General features: G+C 42.4%; 1 protein-coding gene across 1 annotated transcript; it reads left to right on the forward strand.

Annotated features, from left to right (window-relative positions):
* Positions 1-7,955: 7,955 nt before the first annotated feature.
* On the forward strand, positions 7,956-19,032 carry LOC144480696 (neuropeptides capa receptor-like). Its single transcript, XM_078200290.1, has 3 exons — positions 7,956-8,019; positions 14,541-14,597; positions 18,116-19,032. Exons 1-3 carry the CDS (start codon positions 7,956-7,958, stop codon positions 19,030-19,032), a joined length of 1,038 nt encoding a protein of 345 aa, XP_078056416.1.
* The last annotated feature ends 435 nt before the right edge of the window (positions 19,033-19,467 follow it).

Below are 19,467 nucleotides of genomic sequence, written 5' to 3' on the forward strand. Positions count from 1 at the left end.
TTGCTCCAAGCAGTTTGGTGAAACATATAATTATTGATTAATGCCGTTTTCCTAAACTGAAGTAATTTGAAACCGTAATGAATATTGCTGTCATAAAATGCCAGTCTACAATTTCTGAATTTCAATCCATTTGTACACATGAATTTATTGAAATATCGGGGAATAATATTGATCTTTCTGTTGATAGAGTTACCGGAAGCAGAAAAATTGGAAATGCTACACTGCTGTTATTCATGAAAGTTGCACTAAAGTCGATAAGACAGTCATTTACCCTCACGTTGACGGTAGATAATATTTTATGGCGGTTAATCCGAGAGAGGCAAGTCACGTGTCCAACCAGTTTTCTGAAACACAGGTAAAATTTTCCCCTATCTTTATTGATAAGTGATGATGTGTTCTGTATTCTTCACTCAACCTTACTTCTTCTTCATGCCTTGCTCTTTCTAGTCTGTGTGCAAGAAATTGATTTCATCTTGAGCTGTTAACTTATCGAAATGTCTTGCACATTCAATCAGCTCTCCCTTGTATTATTTAACATCTCCCGTTATTTTTGTTCGGAGTTAAAACAGAGATCCATCCAGCCCTTTTTTAAACCTGGCAAAAAGCAGCATTATTTAACCTGAAATACACCCAGTATAATTGATACGCACCGTTTCACTTGTACGAAGTTCTGCTGATAAAAAGAACAATAGAAAAGTGATGATACAGAAATGGGCCATTCAGCCCATCATGTGGCGCTGGACACAACAGAGAGAAAAGGAACAAGTCGCTCCTTTCAATCCCACATTCTAACACCATATCCAAGGTCTTACAGATTGCAGCACTTTAGAAGGTCAGCCCATGTTAGAAATAATGTGTATACTCTTAGGTCCCGTTAGTTAAGGGAGACTCTAAATATTTTTGAGGCAGTCCAGGTGAAGAGTAGTGGACGATTATCAGGAATGGATGGATTGCCTCACGGGGATTGTTGGACAGACATGTATGCACTGGAAATTAGATCAGTCAGAGGTGACTTCACGGAAATGTTTAAGACACTGTGGGTGTGGACAGAATGTTTCAACTTTGGTAAGAATCCATTACCTGGTGAGAATGTTCTAAATTAAGTTGTCACTCATTCAGGACAATGAGAAGGAATGTTTTGTCTCTTCGAGCCTCCTATGAACAAGCGAAAGAGGAACATGTGTAGGCCATTTAGCCCCTCGATCTTGCTCCACAATTTCATAAGATCATAGCGAACTCAATACTAACAACAAACCTGCATCCCTCCTCCGCCTAATAAGCAATCACCTCTTGCTTACCAAGAACCTATCCACGTCTACCTTTAGAATATTCGAAGACTCTGCTCCCAGCTCCTTTTCAGGAAAAAGCCTGAGGGCCATTAAGACCATAAGAAATCGGAACAGGACGGGACCATTCAGCCCTTCGAGCCTGCTCTGCCATTTACTCACCTCATGGCTGATCTCACCGTCACTGAATCGATTTTCCTGCCATCTCCCCGCAACCATTAATGCCCCTACTGACTTAAACCTTTCGATCTCAGCCTTGAAGATGCCCAAGGATTCGGCATCCACAGCTTACGAGGGTATACATTTTCAATGAATCAACAGAGTCGAATTTCTTCCACAGATCCGTCTTAAATGAGCACCTCTTTATTCTGCGTATGTGGCATCTGGTCCTAGACTCTTCCATGTGTGGAAATATCCTGACAACATTTACTATGTCTAACCTCTCCACGATTTTTACATTCTTCAATCACATCAACTTCCATTCCTCTGAACTCGAGGGAGTACAAACGCTATCTGTTTGATCTTTCCTCAAATGGCAACACTCCATACCCGTGATCATCCCAGTAAATATCATCTGTACTGCCTCCAGCTGTTATATTTCTTTCCTTTGCTTTTGTTCGTTCATGGGATGTGGCCATCATTGCCCATCCCTGAGTGCAATTAGGAGTCATCGTGTCAGCCAGACCATCCCTAAAGGATATTAGTGAACCAGGTGAGTTTATATTACTATGCAAATTAATTGTGGGAGAGTGCACGATCAGCACTGTGCACATTCCTGTAATCAGCATCTGGTAAAATAAGCAAGATGAGATCCTGATGTATTTTCGTACTGTCATTAGCAAACACAATTTCTTCTCAATACCTTGTGTCCTACCTTCCCTGTCACTACTTTCTTGGTCGAGCTCAGATTCACCAAATGTCATAGTCTGCATCAAGTTGTCAATTGACCCTGGGAGCTAGAAGGGCAGAGGGAGCTTGAGGAGAGACAGTGAAAGAAGCAGCAAGAGATGCGGAATGACAGAGTTTGGAATTTGATATGTTTCCATTAATTTCACTGATGACTGTCTGCTGTGCCACCTTTGAAATTTAACAGGAGCCACATTGATTAGTTTGGCGGGTATTGGGATTTGAAAATTACACAGAAACAGCTTGTGGGAGTATTACACCTCACAGTCCAATTTATGATTCAACAATTCTTGCAATGGCTGAAGGAGCCACTTGTGTTCCATCTAAACATGATAATTTGAAAGAGAAACTTGGATTTTAGACTGAGGTCCCTTGCAATCTCTTTGATTGTAACAGCCAAAGGGATAGTGTCACCGCTCAACTGATTAGAACATAGAACATAGAACAGTACAGCACAGAACAGGCCCTTCGGCCCACGATGTTGTGCCGAGCTTTATCTGAAACCAAGATCAAGCTATCCCACTCCCTATCATCCTGGTGTGCTCCATGTGCCTCTCCAATAATCGCTTAAATGTTCCTAAAGTGTCTGACTAAACTATCACTGCAGGCAGTCCATTCCACACCCCAAACACTCTTTGCGTGAAGAACCTATCTCTGATATCCTTCCTATATCTCCCACCATGAACCCTATAGTTATGCCCCCTTGTAATAGCTCCATTCACCCGAGGAAATAGTCTTTGAACGTTCACTCTATCTATCCCCTTCATCATTTCATAAACCTCTATTAAATCTCCCCTCAGCCTCCTCCGCTCTAGAGAGAACAGCCCTAGCTCCCTCAACCTTTCCTCGTAAGACCTACCCTCCAAACCAGGCAGCATCCTGGTAAATCACCTCTGCACTCTTTCCAGAACTTCCACAGCCTCCTTGTAGTGAGGTGACCAGAACTGCACACAATATTCCAAATGTGGTCTCACCAAGGTTCTGTACAGTTGCAGCATAACCCCACGGCTCTTAAACTCCAACCCCCTGTTAATAAAAGCTAACACACTATAGGCCTTCTTCACAGCTCTATCCACTTGAGTGGCAACCTTTAGAGATCTGTGGATATGGACCCCAAGATCTCTCTGTTCCTCCGCAGTCTTCAGAACCCTACCTTTGACCCTGTAATCCACATTTAAATTAGTCCTACCAAAATGAATCACCTCACATTTATCAGGGTTAAACCCCATTTGCCATTTTTCAGCCCAGCTTTGCATCCGATCTATGTCTCTTTGCAGCCTACAACAGCCCTCCACCTCATCCACTACTCCACCAATCTTGGTGTCATCAGCAAATTTACTGATCCAACCTTCAGCCCCCTCCTCTAAGTCATCAATAAAAATCACAAAGAGCAGAGGACCAAGCACTGATCCCTGTGGCACTCCGCTAGCAACCTGCCTCCAGTCCGAAAATTTTCCATCCACCACCACCCTCTGTCTTCGATCAGATAGTCAGTTACCTATCCAATCGGCCAACTTCCCCTCTATCCCACACCTCCTTACTTTCATCATAAGCCGACCATGGGGGACCTTATCAAACACCTTACTAAAATCCATGTATAAGAAATCAACTGCCCTACCTTCATCAACACACTGAGTTACCTCCTCAAAAAATTCTATCAAATTTGTGAGGCACGACTTGCCCTTCACGAATCCGTGCTGACTATCCCGGATTAATCCGCATCTTTCTAAATGGTCGTAAATCCCATCCGTAAGGACATTTTCCATCAATTTACCAACCACCAAAGTAAGACTAACCGGTCTATAATTACCAGGGTCATTTCTATTCCCTTTCTTAAACAGAGGAACAACATTCGCCACTCTCCAGTCCTCTGGCACCATCCCCGTGGACAGTGAGGACGCAAAGATCAAAGCCAAAGGCTCTGCAATCTCATCCCTTGCCTCCCAAAGAATCCTAGGATATATTTCATCAGGCCCAGGGGACTTATCGACCTTCAGTTTATTCAAAACTGCCAGTGCATCCTCCCTCCGAACATCTATTTCCTCCAGCCTATTAGCCTGTAACACCTTCTCTTCCTCAAAAACATGGCCCCTCTCCTTGGTGAACACTGAAGAAAAGTATTCATTCATCACCTCGCCTATCTCTACTGACTCCATGTACAAGTTCCCACTACTGTCCTTGACCGGCCCTAACCTCACCCTGGTCATTCTTTTATTCCTCACGTAAGAGTAAAAAGCCTTGGGGTTTTCCTTAATCCGATCCGCCAAGGACTTCTCATGTCCCCTCATAGCTCTCCTAAGCCCCTTTTTCAGCTCATTCCTTGCTAACTTGTAACCCTCAATCGAGCCATCTGAACCTTGTTTCCTCATCCCTACATAAGCTTCCCTCTTCCTTTTCGCAAGACATTCCACCTCTTTCGTGAACCATGGATCCCTCACTCGGCCATTTCCTCCCTGCCTGACAGGGACATACCTATCAAGGACACCCAGTATTTGTTCCTTGAAACAGTTCCACTTTTCATTAGTGCCTTTCCCTGACAGTTTCTGTTCCCATCTTGTGCCCCCTAATTCTTGCCTAATCGCATCATAGTTCCCTCTCCCCCAACTGTAAACCTTGCCCTGCCGTACAGCTCTATCCCTCTCCATTGCAATAACAAAAGACACCGAATTGTGGACACTATCTCCAAAGTGCTCTCCCACAACCAAATCTAACACTTGGCCCGGTTCATTTCCCAGTACCAAATCCAATGTGGCCTCACCTCTTGTCGGCCTATCCACATATTGTGTCAGGAAACCCTCCTGCACACATTTCACAAAAACTGCCCCATCCGAACTATTTGAGCTACAAAGATTCCAATCAATATTTGGAAAGTTAAAGTCCCCCATGACAACTACCGTGTGACCCCCACACATATCCATAATCTGCTTAGCAATTTCTTCCTCCACATCTCTATTACTATTTGGGGGCCGATAGTAAACTTCTAACAACGTGACTGCCTCTTTCCTATTTCTAACTTCAGCCCATATTACCTCAGTGTGCAGATCCCCCTCGAAGTACCTTTCCGCAGCCGTTCGACTATCCTTGATTAACAATGCCACTCCTCCACCTCTTTTGCCAGCTTCCCTTCACTTACTGAAACATCTATACCCCGGAACGTCCAGCAACCATTCCTGTCCTTGTTCTACCCAGGTCTCCGTAATGGCCAGAACACCGTAGACCCTATTGCCCTTCCGTTTTTGCACGCATCCATTATTTGCTTGTTTATAGCCCTCCCCGCCTCAACATTATTATTTGGGGGCCTATAGACCACGCCTACTAGTGTCTTTCTCCCCCTACTATTCCTTATCTCTACCCATAACGATTCCACGTTTTGTTCCTTATTGTCATCCCTCACTACTACCCTGATGTTATCTTTTTATTAACAGAGCTACCCCACCACCTTTTCCTTCCTGTCCAATCTTCCGAAATGCCTGATACCCCTGGATATTCATCTCCCAGTCCTGGTCCCCGTGCAGCCACGTTTCGGTAATGGCCACTAGATCATACCCATTAGTGCTGATTTGCACCATCAACTCATTAACTTTGTTCCGAATGCTTCTTGCATTCAGGCAAAGTGTCTTTATTCCAGCTTTTATCTGGACCCGATTTGATGAAACGTTATCAACTCCTTAAATGCCCTCATTCACTTGCACTCGCTCCCTCTCCTCTACCATTGATTTCGTAATTCCTCTTACCTCTGCACCCTCCCCCCGATAAATTAGTTTAAAGCCCTAATCTCATGAATCAGATCTTTCTGATCTGTATCCTATTGCACGTGGATACAACAATATCTGTCCCTATGGAAGTGACAATTTACATTCCGTGACTGAGCAGTTGTGTTGGTTCAGCCACTTAGATGAATCTTGACACAGTTAAAGTCGTTCCATCCATTTCACATTCGGCCGACAAACCTGTCTCTCACATATGATGTTAACAAAGTGGGATGGGGAAAGACTCAGTTTGAGAGGTGACACTGGCGGAGGAATGGAGAGTTGGAGCTCACTCAGGAGAACAAAAAAGTTTCAAAACAATGGCCCTCAACATGGGACTCTGTGATTAAGAAACTGGTGCTCAACTGGCTAAGCTAGCCGGATATGCATGATACATGCTTCACAGAGCAACATCCAGCGACAAGATTTGGTTTTCAGCTGGTGCCTCAGTTTTTTTCCGAACTGAATTTCATAGTGTTGGAGGTAATCGCCCTCCAAAAGCCCCAAGCTTGCAATGCAGCTAGCACACTCATCGATTATCTTTTTTCAGATCTTAGCTACACTTTCTTCCAAACAGTGCAATTCATTTTCAGGACTTTGTTCGGGTTTAATATTCAATTCTCTCTGATCAGTCTCTCGGCCACCTGACTCCATGCCTTCCAAATCTCCATTCTACCTGAATGGAAATCGACTGCACCTTTAAGCTTTGCTCATTACAGCTGATGCTGTGCTTTGTATTCCATTGTGAATCCCTTGACACTAGGTCGCTTGACTGCACTGAACTATAGAGTCCTGGTCGGAAGTTCGAACGAGATGGGAGCAAAGGGGTGTTGCGTTAAGTAACTAAGTACGGTGGCTGGAGCAGAAAGCCCCACTCGAGGGCAGTCACCTTTTGCTGTTGTGTCAAAGTTTGCATCTGACCAGCGATGGCACTCTCGGCTGGTGCGACAGCAAAATCCCATCCTGGCGCAGCAATCTCACCCTGATTGCCACTCGATGGAAGTTCAGACCCAGTGCATTATAGTGTGTATGTTCTCTTTATTCCTCCCACTCATACTTCTCTTGGGCACTTTGGGCAATTCCTCACCATTTGATTAACAACGATTACAAAACAATTTATATGATCTTAATTCACCTTTGCCTGTTTATCTCCCTCTTCAGTTTAATCATTCACACGGGATGAAAATTCCAGATGGTAATCACCACGTTCTTTGCTTTCAAATTTTCCAATGAGTCTGAATCATGAAAAATCTGGATTTGTAATCTGGTCTCATTATCGAACAAATTGAAATGACCATCGAATAGAGTGAACGTCACTTTGTTTCGCTAATGGCTTTAAAGGATCCAAATCTGCTGTTCTTCCCTGGTCTCAGCTACATTTCTTTCTGTGTTCTATGTTCTCTTTCTATGTTCTATGTTCTATGTTGTACCACTACAGGTAGATCAAAAATAAATACAGAAAGAACTGGAAAAACGCAGCAGGTCTGGCAGCATCTGTGGAGAGAGAAACAGAGTTAATGTTTCACGTCCAATGTACCTAGAGGTAGGGATATGATCAGCGCAACTTGTGGGCCGAAGGGCCTGTTTGTGCTGTGGCTTTCTATGTTCTATGTTCTATGTTCTACATGTGACTCCTAAAACAATGTCAATTGCAATTAGGCATGGAAAATAAATGCTTACCTTATCCACGATTAAAACAATCTATGAAATAATTTAAAGACAAAATAAAGCTCCCTTGCTGGAATATTCTGACGAACTGAACTTGACATTTCTTTCATCGTCAATGGTGAACCTCCCCTGTAATTAGGTTAGTCCAAATCTTAAACTTCGAGCACAGTCCCTGCTGCCCAACGAAGCCGTTCTCAGCAACCACATGAGAAAAGAACTTTGCAGCTGCCATTGGTGGAAATCATGTTTCCCGTTTACAAGTGCTGAAATTATCTATAATGCAATGTTAAACACAAGACAGTACAGCACAGGAACAGGTCGTTCGTCCCACGATGTTTTGCCGAGCATGACGCCAAATGAATCTAATACTTTCTGCCTGCTCTTGGCCAGTATCCCTCCTTTCTTGCATTGTAATTTGCTTACCAAAATGCCCCTTAAACAAAATGCCCCTATTTGCCTCCAACGCCAAACCCGGCAGTGAGCTGTGAACATCTATCACTCGCTGTGTAAAAACAAACTTGGCCCCCATGTGTTTTTCGACGTTTTTCCCTTTCACCTTTATAGCGCATGTCCCCTGGTATTAGACATTTCCACTCTGGGAAAAAGATTATGTCTGTCAATCCTATCTATGCCTCTCATAATTTTATAGACTACTCTCACGTCTTGCTTCAGCCTCCTCCACCAGGGAAAGCCACAATAGTTTGGGTAGTCTTAAGGTATATAAGGTTATTTATATATATATATATATATATATATATATATATATATATATATATATAATTAAGGTTTATACCTTATCTAATTAATATAATTAATGTATATAAAAAGAATGACAATATTACGCCCTCTGGTATGCAATCAATGAGTCTTCAAAATAAAATTATATGACTGAATTAAAATTACATACATTCCTTTGAACGGAAAACGTGTGCTTACATTGGTGGCGGTGGAAATATGTCATGGTTTGTCCAGCTTTCACTTTTCTGGCAAAATCTGCCCAGGTGTGTGCTGCTACTGGGGCGGGGTGGGGGGGGGGGGGTGGTGAGATAATGAGGGGTGGTGGATGGAATCTGGGAGTGACTCTGTGGCATGCCCCCGTCGTTGGGAGGGAGATGACGTGAAGCTGAAGCAAAAATCGAGAATTATTAACCTCCTTTCCAAGTTAACTGGAGGAATCTCTACACTGGAAATACATATCTGCAGTCCATGCTCAATCAAAGTGTTTAAGGCATGTTTAAATCGGGATTGAATTTTTTTTCTCTATTACACAAATCCTGCCATTTACAAAACTGTGATGGGAAAATCAAAGTGACTTCAACATGTGTCTCAGTGAGATGAGGTTTTTTTTCCAGAACACTAGATAAACACGCTGTAACACTGGGATATCTGATTATTTTTTAACGAATTTCAAAATTACTGTAAATGGAAATCTCACCTCATTGTTCAGATACTGTCTGAATTGTTTCTGGGTTACTGCATAGATGCATGTGTTGGTGCAGCAACTCAGGAGTAGAAGCATGAATCCTAGCTTCAGTACAAATCAGGGCGGATTGAAATTAACTAATTTAACATGCAATCTGGTACTAAAAGAATACAACAGGAACACTGACCATAACGGGATAATATTTGACGAAAGAGCAAAGAGTAAGCTGATGGATTTTATTCTCTATTTCTGGGTCACATGGACTCGCCCCACTCCTATGGCTTCGTACTGTTCAATTGCAGAATATATTTATTTGTTAAAACATTGAGCAGCATAAATGACACAAAAGGAATAAACGGGGTTAAAATATGGTGTAGCTTTTCAACGCTGACCATGCTGCCAAATACATGACATTGATGTCCAATTCACAAAACCAAGGATTGCTGCGAAGCCAATATCTATCCTCACACAATAGACAGGTAATGGCCACGAATCGAGTAAAGATGAAAGTGATAGTGAATCAGACAGAACAATCGGTCGCTGCATAAAGAAAGACACATGTGAATGTGATGAATGAAGAGAAACTCATATTTATAAAGGCTTACAACACAAGGTTAAAGTCCAACAGGTTTATCTGGTATCAGGAGCTTTCGGAGCGCTGCTATTTCATCAGGTGAGTGGAGAGTTGGGTTCACAAACAGGGCATATATAGACGCAGTCTCATGGCAAGATAATGGTTGGAATGCGAGTCTTCACAGGAAACCAAGTCTTTACAGATACCGACAATGCAGGTGGAGAGAGGTTTAAGTACAGGTTAAAGAGGTGTGAATTCTCTCAAGCTAGGACAGTCAGTGAGATTTTGCAAGCCCAGGCAAGTCATGGGGGTTACAAATAGTGTGACATGTACCCAAGATCCCGGTTGAGTCCGTCCTCATGTGTGCGGAACTTGGCTAACAGTTTCTGCTTGGCCATTCTGTGTTGTCGATTGTCTTGAAGGCTGCCTTGGAGAATGCTTACCTGAACATCAGAGGCTGAATGACTGCTGAAGTGTTCCCCGACAGGAAGGGAATTCTCCTGCCTGGTGACTGTCGAGCAGTGTCAAAGAACAAAGAAAATTACAGCACAGGATCAGGCCCTTCGGCCCTCTAAGCCAGCACCGACCATGCTGCCTGACTGAACTAAAACCCTCTACCCTTCCAGGGACCATATCCCTCTATTCCCATGCTATTCATGCATTTGTCCAGATGTCCCTTAAAACTCACTATCGTGTCAGCTTCCACAACTTCCGCCGACAGCGAATTCCAGGCACCCACCATCTTTTGTGTAAAAAACTTGCCTCATACATCTCCTTTAAACCTTGCTCCACACATGTTAAACTTATGCCCCCGAGTAACTGACTCTTCCAACCTGGGAAAAAGCTTCTGACTATCCACTCAGTCCATGCCCCTCATAATCTTGTAGACATCTATCAGGTCGCCCCTCAACCTCCGTCATTCCAGTGAGAACAAACCAAATTTCTCCAACCTCTCTTCATAGCTAATGCTCTACATGTCAGGAAAGATCCTGGTAAATCTTTTCTGTACCCTCTCCAAAGCGTCCACATCCTTCTGGTAGTGTGGCGACCAGAATTGAACACTATATTCCAAGTGCGACCTGATAAGGTTCTATAAAGCTGCAACATGACTTGCCAATTTAAAAAAAATTGTGTCCATTGATCCATTGTCGGAGCGTCTGCATGGTCTCGCCAAGGTACCATGCCTCGGGACATCCTTTCCGGCAGCATATCAGGTAGACAATGTTGGCCGAGTAACAAGAGTATGTGCCGTGCCCCTGGTGGTTCCTGTTCTCACGTGAGATGATGGCATCTGTGTCGATGATTCAGCACGTCTTGCAGAGGTTGCCATGGGAGGGTTGTGTTGTGTCGTGATCGCTGTTATCCTGAAGGCTGGGTAGTTTGTTGCGAACAATGGCCTTTTTGATGTTGCGCAGTTGTTTGAAGGCAAGTAGTGGGGGTGTGGGAATGACCTTAGTGAGATGTTCATCTTCATCGATGACATGTTGAAGGCTCCAAAGAAGACATCATAGCTTCTCCACTCCGGAGAAGTACTGGATGATGAAGGGTACTCTGTCGGCCGCATCCCGTGTTTGACTTCTGAGGGGGTCAGTGCAAGGAAATGCTGTTTCTTCCAGGTAAGTAAAAATCCCACAACATAAATAACACTTAAATGTGAAAATCTGAATCAAAGAATTTGAACCTATTGCTTACAGATCTATACGACTTTGCAGTGGAAGATTTTTTGATTGGGCACAACTGATTTTCAGAGTGAAGAAGTACATGAGTATATGAAGAAATATTGCGGCCATTGCCACAGAATAGCAGCAATGGAAAAAAAACGAATTGAGGTTATTTTATGACTTCCAGAATTGTGAAGGAGATGTGGCTTCTGATTATTGTGGCATGGTGACCAATTCCAATGTAGGAGGCGCAGATATCCATGGGCAAGTGCTCAGGGGAAGGTTCGCTGCATTCTTTTGGGATGGTGTGAATTAAATTCGCAAGGTATGAACACCTGCATATACAAGTAAACAGGGGGTGATGGCTAACATTGGACGGGAGCAAGAAATAATACCATATCAGATAGGAAGCAGAAAAACAATCATATAATCATGGAATCCCTACAGTGCAGAAGGAGGCCATTCTGCCCATCGAGCCTGCACCAACAATAATCCCACACAGGCTCTAACCCACGCATTTACCCTGCTAATCTCCCTAACATTATGGTAGCATGTCCAATCATTATAACGTGCACATCTTTGCAGTGTGGGAGGAAAATGGAGCATTGTGGCGAAACCCACGCAGACATGGGGAGAATGTGCAAACCCCAAAGGTAGGGGAGTCTAAAACTAGAGGCAATAGCTTCAAGGAGAGAGGGGAGAAATGCAAAAGAGTCCAGAGGGGCATTTGTTTCACACAGAGGGTGGTGATTTTCTGGAGCAAGTTGCCAGATGTAGTTTTAGAGGCAGGTACAATTTTGTCTTTTAAAAAGCATTTAGACAGTTATATGGGTAAGATGGGTATCGAGGGATATGGGCCAAACGCGGTTAAAAAAGGGGTGGCATGGACAAGTTGGGCTGAAGGGCCTGTTTCCATGCTGTAAACCTCCATGACTCTATGACCCACACAGTGACCTAAGGCCAGAACTGAACTCACTTATCCAGTGCTGTGCGGCAGCAGTGCTAACCATTGTGCCACCGTGCCTCCCTAAGAATTAAGAGGAATGAAAAGAGTGGTTTTAAATGCATATCTGTCACAACACAGAAGGAATCAATAATCTTGGTGTGTTTCATCTCAGTCATGCCGCAGCAACAAAATTTCACCATGCCCAAATTCTTCTGAGGTCTGGGCGCTTCTGATCCCACCACCAAAACTGTGCATCAAAAAAGATAGACAGCGAAGGTGGAATGGCGGTTTCATTACCATTTTGAGAGTAGTTGCACATTTGGAAATAACGGATGTTCTTGGGAATATTATCCATTTGAATTCAGTTGACAAGTAAATCCGTTACTGTCCCGCTGCCGAGGTTATTCTATATGCCATGGTGATAGAGAAACAGAGAAAGAGATGGAAACGGAGGCAGGCAGAGAATGCGTGTGTGTGGGATAGAGGAGGTCGCAACCTGCCAGGAAATCACAGAGCTCACCTTGTAAGAGTTAAACCGTGCTAAATATGATGCAATCATTAAGCAGTTGCAATATCAAGAGTTGCTAATTACCCGAAAGTTGCTTGCTGCAATATTAAAATAAAAGATTAGGAAAGGGAATAATTTATTCAACCTGCTCATGGAAACTTCCTTTACCAGCTGAATCCGGTATGAATCTTCTACTGGGGAATCACGTGAGCTAAGTGAAGCAAGTATTTTTAGTGGGGCATTTGAGCAACGTTATCATCCTATGGATTTGGCTACATTTCCTTTGGACTTTAACCTGGTGTTGTTAAACTTCTTACAATGGCTACATTAGTCAAGCGATGATCATTGCGATGTAGGCCATCCAAATTGGCAGATAAATTAAATGCAAGAAGTGTGCTGAGGTCATGCTGAAGTGCAACCAAAGTTTGATGGAAAAAATTGTGACTGAATAGAAGTGACCTATCATGGAAATATATCGGAAGAGGATAGGTCCATTGCAGCAAGTTGGAAAGTTCAGCAAAACAAGGACATGTCTGTCCGAATGAGATCGAGAACACAGTGAAATAAAGAAAATAGCGTGTACATATTGTGTGTCAGAGGGATTATTCAAGTGAGGAGAAGGCCCAATGCAATAAGTTCGGAGCGGAAGCAAATAATAAAGTTAGGATGATAGAATAGGGAAAGAGGATAGATTGTGAAATAACATGGAAGGAAAGAAACAATCACTCTGTCTCCTGCCAACTCTCGAAGTTCACGTAAAATGATCACTGGGACCCACCGGTGCATGTTCACTTGTACATGCACTAGCAAACAACCAAATGGTGTCATTGGGCAGAGGCAAAGTGCCAACAAAACTCATCCCTCAGAAATAACCTACTCTGGCAATGTGTGAAGCAAGAATTCCCTTCAGCTTAGCAGACCAGGCTGGACATAATTCAGCACAGCTTCTTTTCAATTTCCAAACTAAAGTAGAGTCCAAAAGCTATTGTTAATAACTAAATAAATAATGAATGAACTACAGTCATAGAAAATAAAAGTCATAGGAAACTGAAGTTATGAAGTGAAGTATTTTTATTCATTAAATATTAAATTGGCAGGCCACTTATATTCTAAGTAACTGAAAAGCACTATTGGTATTACTTTTGACTTTTCAGACTTGGAAATACCTAATTAGTGCTGATTGACTGGAAATGACCAACAAGGGTTGAAACGTTCAAAAAAGTAGTAGGAGGAGAATTGTGGTTTTCTTGCTGTAAAAAAAATGTGAAAGGAAGAACATTCATCAGCAGCAGTCATGCATTCGAACAACAGCTGTATTTCCCATCGTGACAGCAATATTTGGATTCATTTTTAAATTGCTCAAACTGAGCTTAAGAACTAAGGTGCAGGAAAAATGCTGAAGGTCAGTTTAAATCCCAGGACTGACAACAATTGTGTTGTGGCCTGAGCCACCTTTGGTCCGGTTACACTCCATGAGACAACAACTCACCAGAGGTATCGGAAGGCAATTGAGTCATTTTCCTGCACATTGTGGTTGAGTACAAAGCTGTGTGCATTTGTGTGCTACATCTCTGAGAGCCCTACCTCCCTCGAGCTCCTCTGATGAATTAGCGTGGGGCCAAAGGGGACGCAGTTGATTCCGAGGATTCCCAGCTATTGGATTACTAATAGAGAGGCTGTATGATAAAATGAAAATAATTACACATTGTCAAGCCACGCCTCGGTCCAACCAGTTTCAGCTGCTTGATCAATGACCTGTCTTCCATAACAATGTCAGAAATGGGAATGTTCGCTGATAATTGCATAATTTTCATAACAGGTTATGATTCTTCAGATAACGGAGCCGGCAACGTTCAAATGCAGCAAGACCTAGACGGTATTCAGGGTTGAGTTGACAAGTGGCATGCCACACTGGCACCACGCAAGTGCAAGACAAAGAACACCTCCAACAAAAGGGAATATAACAAACAAAACGACCGCTGAGTCCACCACTGTTAAAATCCTCGGTGTTACCATTGACCTGAATCTCAACTGAACTATCCATTAAAATACTATGGGTAAGAGAGCACATGACAGGCTAGTAACCCACCTCCAAACTCTACAAAGCCTGTCCATCAGGCACAAGTCAGGTGTATAAGGCAATGCTCTCTAACTGCCTGGGTGAGTGCATCCAAACAACATTCAAGACGCTTGGCACCATCGAGGACAAATGAGTCGTTTGATTGCTATCCCTTCCACAAATATTCAATTACTCAAACCCCGGTCCACAGTGGCAACCGTATACACCATCAGCAAGATGCACTACAGGAATGAATCAAGGTCCATTTTGCAGCAACTTCCAAACCCACGAACATCTAGATGGATAAGGCCAGCAGATGTCTAGGAACACCACCACTTGGAGGTTCCCCTGCAAGTCACTCACCATCTTGATTTGGAAATACATCACCACTCTTTCGCTGCCGCTGTGTCAAAATCATGGAATTCTCTCCCTATCAGCATAATGGGTGTACCTACACCCTAGGAATTGCTGCAATTAAAGATAGCAGTTCACCAACACTTTCTCAAGCACAATTTGGGATGGGCAATTCACGTTGTTTAAGCCAGCGAGGCCCCATCCCCTAAATTAATAACATAAAAAAACGTGGCCCTCTGTTAACGAACAATGTAGCCTGAAAATAAGGACCGGACAAAAGTAGAAAACAAAGCAGCTTGTCTGCCACTTCGCCCACATGTAGAGACAACAATGTCAATCTGTTGGGTGCTTCATGGATGTTTCGTGTTTAATGTATTGCTTATCATCTGCCTCTGATATGGCTGAAACCAAGGATAAATACCCATATACGGAGATCTTGCTGCCGACATGCTTACCAGTTGTAAATGATAAGAGTGAAGTGACTGAAGAAATGCTGATATACTGACCCTCACTTTCTTGGGCTTTGAGTAAATGACGGAAATCATGAACTGAACTATGCATATCTGAAATTGTGCCCTCAGAATGTCCCCATGTTTCACCAACAAGTTTATTTTACACTGAATTTGCACATACCGAACAGTAAACATCTGAGTGCAACTGCAGTGAGGTGGTCATGTTCATGGTGAACTCGGCCTGTCCAATCTAATATAACAGCACTGATCTGTGCACGGAATCTATTTAGGTTGAAACTGGCATATCCACACCGAATACAACAGTCCTTAACTGAACGTGTCTACATTGAGCGTGCACACGGTTGCAATAAAGCAGATGTGTAATCTCACAAAGATTGGGAAACAACGTGTTCCTGGTAAATGATCAAACTGGCTCACAGAAATTATTGACACGATTCGGGAGTGGAGTCAATAGCGAGGTTGGCTGATTTGGCCGAAATTCAAAACACAAAACCTTATCATTTTCACAATTACATTTTATCAGGATCCTTCAGTTCATTATGCTGTAGATCTGTGTCAGGTTCTATGAAAAATAAACATTCCATTCAATGAAAAACAATAAACACCAGCCTAGCAGCAGCTGTACTAATGTGTTTATTACAATAACAATCATCTTAAGCGTAAACTATCTAATTACCTCCCAGGAGCGTGTCATGTATACATTTCCCCATTTTTCAGTGCATGCAGAACGCACTCAGCGCTTCAGATTGAAATGCATGGAATACCAAAAGGTCTGGTGTTTGCGATTTACTATCCGGTCATTGCAGCTATTGGAGTTCCAGGTACTGTATTGCAGTTTGTTATCAGATGTATCAATGGTTGTTTAGTTGCATTAACACTGTCATTTTACAAGTTCTGCATTTCCACAATAAGTATATTCCTTCTCCAATGTATTGGGATATGATTTTCACATTCAAAGGTATATGTTCTTCTCTTCTGCAATAGCATTTACATTTTATAATACTAACACGCCATTGATGGTCATAATTTATTCTATTCACTGCCATACATTTGCGGTATTAATTGTTTAATTTCCCTCCCCCCCCCCCCCCCCCCCCACTACCTGAATAATTTTATGCTGACAGTATTCGGAACCATTTCATCAATTTAAATGTATAATTTGCCTCATTTATAACGACCATCTTTTGATGTAAATATAATTATCTTGCTAATTCCGTGCTTTGAGTGCGAGTGAAACAGTGCACTGCTATCACGCTATCAGTGCAATTCCATTGTGTTCTTAGCAATATTGTTGGAGATCGATTATCACAAAGTGATTCTGTTGTACAGTTTATTTCAGTATGGCATCAGCGCTGCTGGTGCGACTGAATTCTCAGACTTCTTTTACCTTTGACATTGAGTTATAATGCGTCGATAGCATTGTTGGACGGTGGGATATCATGGCTATTGTCCTCTTCGCTTTGAACGACAGTCAGTCAAACAATTTCCAACTGAATTCGTTGAAGAGATGGTATTTTACAAAGAATTGCTGACAGGTACAAGAGCATTGTAAAGACTTTCCCTCCTGTGAACAGTTGGAATATCCCTCAGTCACAAAACAACGCCTTTCGATCTTCATCCTATCAGACTGACTGCTTCACCAGGCTGCCCTTCTTCCAATATGCTTCTGTTGTTTGATCTAAGATAATGACTGTTGATTGCGCGATTTCCTTCTGCGCCCTTCGGTAGCAATGTCTCGGATTGTTCTGTTCACAATTGATTTATCAACATTAATTTAGCAACCACAACTCCTGGCATCATCTCAAACAATGTACACAATTTATATTCCAGTTATTCACTCTCAGGTTAAAGTGAGCATTAGGTCTGTGCGGGACTGAGGAAGTGTTGGATTATAAGAGGATCTTTCTCCAATTAATACCTGATCATATATCAGTTCCATTGGTTCGGATCGACAGGGAAGTGAATATTCGCTTTATGATTGAGCACAATTCGGCATCCAGTTCAAAGTGCCTGCTGGAAAGTTAAAAAAAAACATTTGTCCATTTAATTTGCGCAGTTTGAACAAGCTGATTACTGACATTTCGACAGTGAATGATTTGATTATTTTTATTGGTGCGGGGAACTTCTGATCCTCAGTCAGATATAACGTGGTCTTGTAAGATTTCACACTTGTTATTATATTTTTTATCGTGATTGATCCAGTTCAATATTCTGCATGGTTATTTGGTGCTGCGTTTTTGAGTTTGTCTATTACATTCTTCAGTGATGTGGTTTTGATTCTGTGTCTTTCTCTGTTACATCCCTCGGCAATAATTTACATTCCAAATTTATTAACAGCTTTCTTTTGAAACCAAATGATTATTTTGAACTTACAGCAATTTTCCACGCGTAGGTTTCCCGCAGCATCAATTGATAAGTTCACACAAAAACTGTACAATGGATGATTTTGTTTCAAGTCGATCTCTTCCATTCATACACACAATCTTCCTCTCCCTTTTTCTATTACAGCTAACTTGGCAGTGATTGTGATCTTGTCTCGAAGAAAATGTGGTCTCTCTGGATGTATCACTTATTACCTGATGTCCATGGCGGTGACTGATCTCTTGGTCATGGTAACAGCTGTCATATTAAACCGGATTGCTGGTATTTATTTCCCGTACAGTTTCCTGTCTATCACGCCGATATGTAGTCTCCGTTCTGCACTCATTTTTGCAGCAATAGACAGCTCAGCCTGGTTAACAGTCACTTTCACCTTTGATCGATTTGTTGCCATTTGTTGCCACAAGCTGAAAATGAAGTATTGCACCGAGAAGACAGCAGCCTGGGTGATAGGAATCCTGTCCGCATTGACCTGCATAAAAAATGCATTTTTGTATTTTGTATATGAACCGAGATACACAATTAACAAAGTGCCCTGGTTCTGTAATGCAAAGGCAATTTTTTACAGCTCAGCAGCTTGGGCTGCATATGACTGGATTCGTTGCATTTTCACCCCATGTCTCCCGTTCATTTTAATTTTACTGCTCAATGCTCTGACTGTCAGACACATTATAGCGGCCAATAGAGCCCGCAGGAGACTCCGAGTCCAGAGCAAAGGAGACAATCAGAGTGACCCCGAGATGGAGAAGCGGAAAAGATCAATTGTTTTGCTCTTTGCCATCTCGGGGAGTTTCATATTGTTATATTTGTTATTTTTTATAACTATAATCTATGTCCGAATTGCAAAAGTTACTTACTTCTCAGGTTCCAATTCCAATGAATCAACATTTTCCCTGGAGGAAAAAGGATTTATGCTTCAATTTCTGAGTTCCTGCGTCAACCCATTCATTTATGCTGGGACACAGAGAAAGTTCAGAACTGAGTTAACGAATGGTCTGAAATACCCATTGAGCAAACTTATTAAATTGCTTAGAATCTTAAATTAGGAATATCCCGCAAGAAATGAATGTTGTGTTCCAATGTTTTCCTCATTTAGCGAAAAAAGAATGCTGTTGCCACAGATCGATGTGATCAAATTTCACTCAAGTCATTGCAACACATATGAGGCCAATCGATAATCATTCCTCTCTGTTTAGAACAATAGTGTCAATGCATTATCCCTGCCTTATTCGATCAATCCTGCAATTTTATTTCCCAAGTGTCCAAGACCACCATGATCATCATTATCATCATCATCACCTTCATCTTCGTGACCACCATCATAATCATCATCATCTTCTACTTTTCCGCCTTCTTCTTCTCCTCCTTCTCGTTCTTCTTCATCCCTCTCAGCCTTCCAGCCAAGTACTTACATTAAAAGCTGCTGGACTCATATCTCTTCCATCACATAATTCCACCTTATCTTAACCCTTCTTTTGTCG

This window comes from Mustelus asterias, chromosome 30, assembly GCF_964213995.1.
Source record: "Mustelus asterias chromosome 30, sMusAst1.hap1.1, whole genome shotgun sequence".
NCBI lineage: Eukaryota > Metazoa > Chordata > Chondrichthyes > Carcharhiniformes > Triakidae > Mustelus > Mustelus asterias.

Bases quoted from the DNA above. Each gene is read 5' to 3' on its own strand.
- LOC144480696 (XM_078200290.1), top strand. From the start codon at position 7,956: ATGACGCCAAATGAATCTAATACTTTCTGCCTGCTCTTGGCCAGTATC. The intron at 8,020-14,540 runs GTAATTTGCTTA...TTTTCATAACAG, and splicing joins TATCCCTCCTTTCTTGCATT to GTTATGATTCTTCAGATAAC. The intron at 14,598-18,115 runs GTATTCAGGGTT...TTTCTATTACAG, and splicing joins AATGCAGCAAGACCTAGACG to CTAACTTGGCAGTGATTGTG.